The sequence below is a fragment of the Sphaerodactylus townsendi genome, linkage group LG04, assembly GCF_021028975.2.
Source record: "Sphaerodactylus townsendi isolate TG3544 linkage group LG04, MPM_Stown_v2.3, whole genome shotgun sequence".
NCBI lineage: Eukaryota > Metazoa > Chordata > Lepidosauria > Squamata > Sphaerodactylidae > Sphaerodactylus > Sphaerodactylus townsendi.
The window spans coordinates 95,651,099-95,660,861 of record NC_059428.1 but is presented as its reverse complement, the minus strand read 5'-3'; the positions used below and the strand labels follow the sequence as shown (position 1 = coordinate 95,660,861).

Here is a 9,763-nt window from a genome sequence, read left to right as displayed (position 1 = left end):
TCTTTTTAGAATAAATATGTTTGTTCTACGCCAATCTACGCAAAGACATTTCTACTAAATGTTGGCTTCACGTTTTAGTAATTTGTTGCGACTAAAATTTAGCACTATTCAGGAACTATGAGAATACCAAATTTTAAATCTCTTAATTCTGGCTGAAGCATTAAAATGAGTAGAGATGAATGATTTAGACCAGTGGATATCTAAATTTCATAGATTATATCCCACAAATCACTTTATCAAGGAATTGTCCCACCATGATAGAAACAAACCCCCCCACTTTTCCCAAGAAGGACACTTATATCTTTACTGGTATTCTCTTACAATATTTATGACTGATGGTAAGCTTAAAGGAGAAAAAGAATTACAGAAGAACAGTGGGTAATCCTATCCCTGGCAGGTGGAGTCAACAGGAAATAGCAAGCAACGAAACTTGCTGGTGGGTATAAGGAATTGGCGGCGGCGGCGGCAGGGGGGGGGGGGTGTTAGGAGAGGCAAAGAGTGTCCAATGTTACCACTAACATGCCAGTGTCACAAAAAGATAACCTCTGGCAAGTAGGATGTCACACTTGCAGTTGAATACGGGAAGAAAGGAGAGCAAGTTCCTTCTAACTCAGGGGTCTGCAACCTGTGGCTCTCCAGATGTTCATGGACTACAACTCCCATCAGCACCTGCCAGAATGACCAATTGGCAGGGGCTGATGGAAATTGTAGTCCATGAACAGCTGGAGAGCCACAAGTTGCAGACCCCTGTTCTAGCTGTTACAAAAACCCTGCACCTCACCTAGACTACTTATGCATATTACTGGTTTAGACCATCTACCAGGTCAAGGAAGCTGTGGAAGTCTGCATAACTATAATGGAGCCACAAAGAATGGGAAATGGCACCTAATGCAGAACTCTGGTGGACCCTCTCCCCTCCCAGTCCAAAAACTCGACTAACTTTTTTTCTGAAAGAAAAAAAATACTGAGAAAAGCCTGTGTTGAAGAATTTAGTTTAAAACAAACAAACCCCCCACAGCCAATCTATTAGGACCTGCCCATGCAACCCATACTTTTTGCCATCAGCCCCAACAATTCTCCCTCAAATAAAAAACAAACCCAGCCAATCTCCCCACAATTCTGTAGATACTGACAAGGCAGGTGTTCAATCATTCAGTTCCAAAGACATAACAGCAGTTAAATCTTCAGAAAAGATACCGGTATTATGGAAAACGTAGTTTGCTACGTTTACACAGATCAGTGTAATATGATTCAGTAACAGAATGCAAGTTGTCACATTTTGGAAACAGAAGAAGCTTGACTAAAATATTCCTAATTCTAGCAATGAGACACCCGGCCAAGCAGCAATCTTGGACAACATTATTTAGAATTAAACATGTTTAAGGAAGTCTCATTTCCAAATTAAGAGGAAATCAGGCATATGGGCAATCTGATGTCCAGGAGTCTCATTCTCATTTTGCCGTTATTTACTATGGGATAATCCACCGCAGCTTTCCCCTTCATTTTTCTCACCCTTATTACATTAAACAGAACTGTTCAAGTGCCTCCCGCTGTCTTTGTCTTGTTCTGTGATAACAACCAGACTATCTTCGGGCACAGAAACTGAACAATCCAAGCGCAGCCTGGCTTCCTGTTACTGTTTGCTGTAATTCAACCCACTGGGATTGGGAGGTCTCCTCCTGTGGTTGGTGCCATTCAGTGCTGTGAGAGTTGCTCTCTTTGTGCAAGAGCACAACAGCAGCCGAGGCAGGAGTCAGCCGGGCAGGCGATTGAACGTGCTTCCAGATGGTCTTCCTTATTGGGAGCGTGCTTTGGTTTTTCCTACAATTCCCTATCTAAGAACCTTGTATGTGAGCATAATCTCTTTCTTCACTCTATCTGGTAGTTCACCTGGCGTCGCAAATAGTGCATTGAGTGTGTGAAGCCCTTTTTCAGAGCACTCTGTGCATGAAAATGACCTCAACAGATTCTGGTGGGTTTTCCGGGCTGTGTGGCCGGGGTCTGGTGGATCTTGTTCCTAACATTTCGCCTGCATCTGTGGCTGGCATCTTCAGAGGTGTATCACAGAGGGAAGTCTGTTACACACTGTGTAAACATTAGGAACAAGATCCATCAGACCACAGCCACACAGCCTGGAAAACCCACCAGAAGCAGTTGAATCCGGCCGTGAAAGCCTTCAGCCTCAACAGAGTTTATGCAGGATAGCTTCCTGGTCCCTCTTTCCTGGCAAATGAACAGAATGCTAACAATGTCTGATGTATTTCAGGTGGGACAGTGCAAAACTGGGCTATGAAAAAAGACCTTAAGCTGTTGCACTGAACATGCCAAGATCAAACCCAGAGTTTCAGATTCATGTTCTTAAAAAAGGCAAATCCTAAAAAGAGAGGTATCACCATTCAGATGTCTTACATCTGCACCAGCAATATTACATTACATAGCCAAAAAGGAGGCAGGACTTTTTGTCTTTGCTAGAGGGCAATCACATCTACCTCAAAAATGTATTTCATCACAGTTTAGAATTCACAGCACCATGTTATGGCCTTTCCCAGTGTTTGCTTAACTGGACTTTCCTTGGAAGCTGTTATACAACCTGCTAGAGAAAACATTTTTTAAAGTATTGGAAAAGTCCTAGTGTAGCAAGGTCTTCAAATTTATGAATGAAAAGGGACAGAGAAGAAACAAATACATCTCCTAGGTAGGACCTCTTCAAAGCACTGACAAGTATGGAATTCATTTAGAGAGATATTAACTAGTAATTTTACCAAAATAAATTTCACCCATTTCATTTCTTTTTCAGATGGCATTTGTAAATTGTGACCAATTTTGAGAGGTCAATCAAATAGACATGGACAGTATAACTGTAGAAAATCTGTCTCTCTACCAGTAAAACAACTAATACTTACTCTTGAACGGTTTCAGGTGAATTGGCTGTTACGAACTACTTTATACCAAGGCTCTACATGCAATTTGATTAAAATCAAAGTTCCTACACAAATAATTCCAAATGATATCCCAAGGTAACTTATCAAACTAAGAAAATCATTTTTCTTCTTTTTCACTGGACCATGGTGGAAAACATCACTGTTTTATTTAGCATTATAGTTACATAACAGTTGCCTGTTTCTATTACTAAAAAAAGAATTTAATAAAATAATCCTGAAAGACATATTTTCTCTCGCCAATGATTTTAAAATTTCACCTTTTAAATACCAATTTTGCACAAATCAGGTTGATTTGTTGTGTAGTAATAGCAGTAGTCAGGCATAGCAATCACCAAGGCACAAGCTCAGTTCTGCACATCGGCTGTCATTTGCTGTTAGAAGAGGTATGCCAATTACATTTCCTTGGGTAAAATACACAGTCCCTTTAATCTTTATATTGCAACAGCAGCAATCACCAGCGTGCAGGGACACACCTGTAGAAAAGTAAAGGGGATCCTTTGATATGCTGTGCAGATTTACATTCCAAACCTATGGTATGTTTATGCAATAGACAAGTGACCTCAGGATTAACTTTCTACACATACAATGAATATGTTAAGTATTACAATGCAAATGTGTCCTTAAAACATTATTTCCCCCTATTGCTAGGGCGGAAGGAGGGAAGGGGAGGCATTCCTTTGCTGCAGCACTGATCGTGTGCCTTGATAAAGGAACAATAAACCATTAAAGTAACTTGCAAGGAAGACTGGATTGTCTAGATAAAATGTCAACATAATAGGCAATTAAAATTTCATTTTAAGTGCACTTCCACATGCTTCTGTTTACAGACCCCGACTTTCTATCCATTTTTCTTCCACAACACAATTTCACTCTATTCTAATGCGGTTTGGCTGAAAATGCACTTTTCCCAGTAAACATTGTTTTTTCAAAAAAAGAAAATCCCAACCTAACTATGTTTACGCTTTTCAAATCGCTAGAAACCTTGCTAATTAAAAATACAGTATGCTACAAGACAAGACATGTGAAAGACAACATATATAGTGAAATGAGAATTTTTTTTTAATTGTTGTGCTGTGACTAAAGTCAAGTTCTCAAGGCTGCAGCGTAACATTCCAAGTTCTCCCTTCCGTCTTTATTGATTCTAAAGATTTTTTTCCACAAATTTCTTTGGGGGCTAGAACAGCAGTCATTGCATCACACCATTTCCCGCCCCCCTCCAAGACTTCAAGTTTCAAAAGCAAAACTGTTTGAAAAAGTACAGCTCCTGATTTTGATTTGATTACTGGGACAAAAATGTAGCACAGGCTTAAAGGTTACACGATCTACAAAGGATGGCAACGTTTTCTCTGGTGGGTGGGGGTGGGAGAAGAGTACAGTTTTGTTTTCTTGTAAATACTCAAAAAAGGCTCAACTTCAAGCAGTAATAAACACAAGCAAAAGTGATTTAACCCTTTAAAATAAATATTCAGGAAAACCTCTCTGTACATACAAGTGAAAGAATATGTGACACTTTCACGCTAAAAGAAAATAATTTGTTCATAGAAGCAGCTGAATTCTGCTGTTCCAGCCCAATGTCCCCAAGTGAAGAAGGGAGGCACAAACACAGGTGACTACTGTAGCTTGCTATATCTTATGGCCTTTTGTGGGGGCTCGGTTTATTTTTGGGACAGGGACACCATCACCACCAATCTCTTTATCCCTTTTGTTATTTTATTTATTTTATTACAGCATGCCAAATCCTTTGGCATATGTGATGGCCTTCAGCAATCTCTCCTTAAGTTTTTCTTTGCTGGAGTACTCCGGAAGCAGAAGGACATTAAAGCATGTATGAGATGTAGGTAACCTGGGGAACAGAAGAAACAGAATTACTTTCCAGGAGATCTGCTCCACACATCATTTGCCCTGGGGAAAAAATCTCACTGTTATTCTATAGAAGAAGACGAGTTGGATTTATACCCCCCCTTTCTCTCCTGCAAGGAAACTCAAAGGAGCTTACAATCTTCTTTCTCTTCCTCCCTCACAACAAACACCCTGTGAGGTAGGTGGGGCTGAGAGATCTCTGAAGAGCTGTGACTAGCCCAAGGTCACCCTGCTGGCGTGTGTTGGAGTGTACAGGCTAATCTGAATTCCCCAAATAAGCCTCCACAGCTCAAGTGGCAGAACGGGGAATCAAACCGGGTTCCTCCAGATTGGAGTACATCTGCTCTTAATCACTATGCCACTGCTGCTCTTAGGCAAGATTTAAACTGTGCCTTAGTTCTACTTTTAACACACCCCTTTATCAAAGCAGCATCATTAATTGCAAAAGAATTTGAAAAATTCTTTAAAAACCGTCTTCAAAAAAAGATATAGAAAAATCTAAATTCTTACCTTTCTGTGTCGGGGCCATTTTTGGCTATAATCATTTTTAATTTTCCAAGACCTCCTACTGGTGCTCTATCTGTGCCTGTTGTAAACTGGAGGAATAGTCTTTTTTGCTCATCTGTAAATGAATGGACTATTTCCCAAAATTCCCTATAGAAGTGAAAAGTAAACAACATAAAAATTCTGGGCAGTAAAAGACTACTTGCATAAATAATGCTTGTATTCCCTAGAGACAATCTGGATAAAACTGAACCCTTTTTGGTCCCTTGAACTGTGCCACCTCTTGGGCACCCTATACTGGAAGACACACGGCCAACACAATCCAATTACAGACATACAGAAGAAAATCTTGGCTTTCTTAGCAACACTCCTTCCAGAATCAAGCTGTAGCCTAAACAGACCTTTGGTTAGTTCACCAGCAATTGCATTTCAGACAGATCATGTGTCAGACATTTAGAAGGAGTGGGATTTCAGAAGTACAAGTAACTGATATGCCTGAAATCAGCCACATCAAACGTAAGGTCTATGGCAGGGACCTACCTGCCCAGAGGTCTATGGCTACCAGAAGGGATCTCTGGAATACACACATCTCACTCTGACATGGTCCCCTCACACAAACAACAGATGGATTAGCAGTAGCAACTGCCCCAGTTGTTGTAAAGACAAGGGAAATGGCAAGTAGTCTGGTCTCTCCCTTGGATCCCATTCTAGCAGTATTTTGGTGTGTTTCAGGACTTTTGGCTGAAGAAGGCAGTGAACAACTGGTCAACTGTTTCCTTCTAAGCTACCTGATGTTCCTCTCAGTCACTGGAGACTCCCTTGTCTTCAGCCTAGTACATATACAGATAACAATTATTGAAGACATTTTGGAATTTTGGAGTCTATTAGTCTCCCCTGTTTGGAGCATAGTCTCGCTTTCTCAAATAGTCATGCTGGCTGTCTAAATAACACACAACATTTTCTGTCCACATTCTGACTGTTATTGTTGCTGTGCATCTAGAGACCATAGATCACCTCATCTTATTCTGTCATCAATGGACACTACTCAGAGACCTCTGAATTACACCTATCCTGAGTAAATATCAGATGCCTGCTGAATTTTTGTTGGCAGATACCAATCCAGAAATAACTCATTCTGGTGCCAAATTCTTAAGGCTTGTGGTTTATTTATGTTGCTCCAGAGATGGGTTTTATTTTGTTATGCTGTATTTTACTACTTTACATTTTACCTTGTATCTCTACTGACTTTACTCAAGACCTTTCGCCAGCGTAATAATAAAGGAAAGGACAATATTTTCTGTTTTAATTGTGAGTATAAAAAAGATTCATACGGCAAACACCCCTCCAACACTCACAACTATGTCATAAATGGGCATCATACTTAGGAAGTTGCATGGCATGTTTGATACATACTGTTTCCCACATTCTGTTGATGCAAAGCCAAAACCCCATACCTAATAATAAGGGAGTCTCTGGTATAGCCGCCATCATATTCTGTAGTTTCTTCTAGCGCGTGAAAGTCTAGATTCTGGAAATACAAGACAGTGTATCACCACCACCCCTAGCTTTTAGGATTGAGCAACAAAAGGCAATAGGTCATTTTTATGCCCATATAAGATGTCTTACCCGACTTCCACAAATAAGCAATTCAATCTCTTCTGGTCTAAATAAATATTTTAGGGGAGACTCGTTCGTCACCATGTGAAACCCTCTTCGAAAGGCCTTGAACTGTTTCTCCACTGATTTGTTGAGAATGTAGTCAGAATATAGATTGACAAATTCCTGTTTGGTGAGAAGTAAAAACAGTGCCAATTGTCCTTAGTGGTCTCAAGGCAAAGGGTTATATAATCCCACCCCACAAATATTGACATATTGTTTCTGTTTCTACATTGCCATCACAGCACAGAGATAATTATATAACATTAATTAATTTGTATTTAAATAATTAAGGATGGTGGAAATTTTAAACGCACTTCAAAGCACTTCTTTATACCCATGAACCAGATTACTCACAAAAACAAGCAAAATACATTTATTTCTGTTATGTGCCAAATGTTTTGCAACGGCTATCTCTACAGGACTGAAATTTCTTTCTAAATTACTATAATTTCAAAGGAACTTTGAACACAGCTGTACTGGCAACCCTTATTTCAATGGTACAAGAGATCTACACCCACCCCAAAGACTAGGGGAACAGCAACACCTTATGGCTTGCACCCTCCCCATTAGTTAATAGACATTGTTAGCACATGATTGATTATATATGCCATGAGCCCTGATAAGTTTGGAAAAAACCACACATTTTTCTCAGAAACCCAGCTCTGATGTAAAACAAGCTTCCAGCCTTGGGGCTGTGAAGACATGGTGGAATCTGCGGACAGTGCATTGGAAAAGTCTCAGAAGGCAGAGATGGGACTAAACAGGATTTTCAGAGTTGTTTGGGGAGTTACCTATGCTGTGAATAGTTCACTTGTGCCTCACTGAGACCTGCAGAAGAACAAGATGTGCAAACACACTGCAGAATTATGCAGATTGATGGATCATGCAAACATATTAAATTTGAATAATATAGCCAGGTGATGGAATTGGGCTGGCTCCAGAGACGTAGCAAGGGGGAAAAGCGCCTGGTGCACTGGGGCGTCTTCTGCCCCAGCCACACACCCCACAGGGGCGCACACCTGGTGCGTCGCACCCTCCCCTTGGAGCTATGCCTCTGATTGGCTCTGGTTTCCCTGAAATTCTGGAGAAATGCTCAAGCAACCACTTCACAGTTGAAGGCATGTCCTGTCGTATTACCTTTCTGTTTTCATTTGTAATAGGGATTTTATCTCCATTTTCCTTTAAATCATGCATCATTGGATTACCAAAAAGATCCGTATGAGATATCTGGAAGGTTATCATCATATCATCTTCCACACTCCCCTCATACTGCAATAAATCTCTTAAACTCTGATACAGAACCTGAAATGAAAGAGGCATACTTCATACAGCTTCAAAACCTTGGCCACAATACTGGTAACAGAGGGTATGAGAAAATAATCTTAACATGAACAGCACTTTATTCCTGTATAAACTTTTGCAGTCTGGAGTCTACTCTGTTGATTGCTGTGAGTGTAGATACTGAGATCCAAACTAAATGCTATATGGTAAACACACACAAGCTGCCTGATACTTTTTAAAAATGTGCCTTTTTTTAAAAGGGGAAAAGCAATCATGGGAAATTGTAAATTTGATCAGTGGAAAGACAAACGTCAGACTTTTTCATGTAGTTTTTCCCCAGATCAGAATCTCTCTATGTGGCTTTCTGACTTTTGCAGCATACCACAAGAATATTTCATGGATTTGCTATGTAATGTTTAGCTTTAAAAAGACACCTCAAATTTTGGCAGAATCTCAAGAGGGCCTTTCAAATCTCTCAACCAATTGCTAAATGTTTCTTTGACAATGTTATGTAGCATCAGAAGTCTCCTTTTGCACACCTGCAGTGGCAAAAGAAGGTTTCTAGCATCCAGTGACCAATATGTGCAAGATCTGTCAAATGACACTTAAGGACATTTTTTAAAGATATAGAAGCAGCTTACTTTTTTTTGGGGGGGGGGGGAGCAACACTGAGACTATCCAGCAGCACTTTTTTAAAAGATAAAATTTAATCCTGGATATTCTGCAATTCTCACCACTGTTTCAGCTTAAGTAGCTCCCATGGTGGCAGCTCTCCCTTCCATTTGTGCCAGGCTGATGGAAAGAATTTAATCCCCATCCCAATTTTCTTTATTTTGAGGGGACTTTTCTGCAAACCTGTTCTATCTACATGGCCCCAATCTGCAGATTTAAGTAACTGCAGATGGAGTCATGTTGAGAATTAGGTATATGGTATGGATTACCTTAGAAGGTTGTTGGTGTGATTATGGTCATAGCATGACGTGCTCTGAACAGTAAAAAATGCTATATTAGTTTTAAAGTATTATTCTGTATCAACCAACATACAATAAAATCAAGTAAAGAATTCTACATTGTAGGAAAATTGGAATACGTTGAACTTACAGGGTGAGAGTCTGCCAGATCACGGAAAGTTCCTTTTTTGCCCATTAGCTTTCTGTAGACCACCATTGGAAAATGAACATCCAGAATACAGTTATTGTAAATGGCCAGACCCAGGACAATTCCTATCAGTGTAAACTGTCCCTCAGTTTCAAAAGAGGATGGGTTAAACCAAAACAATTTTGTTGACTCGTCGTAAGTGAACATACCTATAAAAAAATGTCAATGTGTTGAAAACTAAAAGATAGCAAGGCATTTTTCCGATTTTGGAAACATGAAAACAGTGATCTCTCCTGCATCTACAAGACTAAACATTAAGACTTTCAAAAAAGAAAAGGCTTTCATACATGACATAGTGCCCATCTTTATATGAACACAGTACAACTCTAATGGAAATATTGAGTAAGCACGTCAAAAGG

General features: G+C 39.9%; 1 protein-coding gene across 4 annotated transcripts in view; it reads right to left on the bottom strand.

Moving 5' to 3' along the window:
- Nucleotides 1-3,064: 3,064 nt before the first annotated feature.
- The window catches only part of UBE3A (ubiquitin protein ligase E3A), a 35,121-nt gene continuing 28,422 nt past the window's right edge, over nucleotides 3,065-9,763 (bottom strand). For all 4 annotated transcript variants that reach the window (XM_048492836.1, XM_048492837.1, XM_048492838.1 and 1 more), the window contains 6 exons: nucleotides 9,348-9,553; nucleotides 8,103-8,267; nucleotides 6,933-7,088; nucleotides 6,761-6,834; nucleotides 5,313-5,456; nucleotides 3,065-4,785 (listed from right to left, as the gene is read on the bottom strand). In XM_048492836.1, the coding sequence (XP_048348793.1) occupies nucleotides 4,665-4,785; nucleotides 5,313-5,456; nucleotides 6,761-6,834; nucleotides 6,933-7,088; nucleotides 8,103-8,267; nucleotides 9,348-9,553 (866 nt within the window). In that variant the 3' untranslated portion in view covers nucleotides 3,065-4,664. The remainder of the gene's footprint in view (nucleotides 4,786-5,312; nucleotides 5,457-6,760; nucleotides 6,835-6,932; nucleotides 7,089-8,102; nucleotides 8,268-9,347; nucleotides 9,554-9,763) is intronic.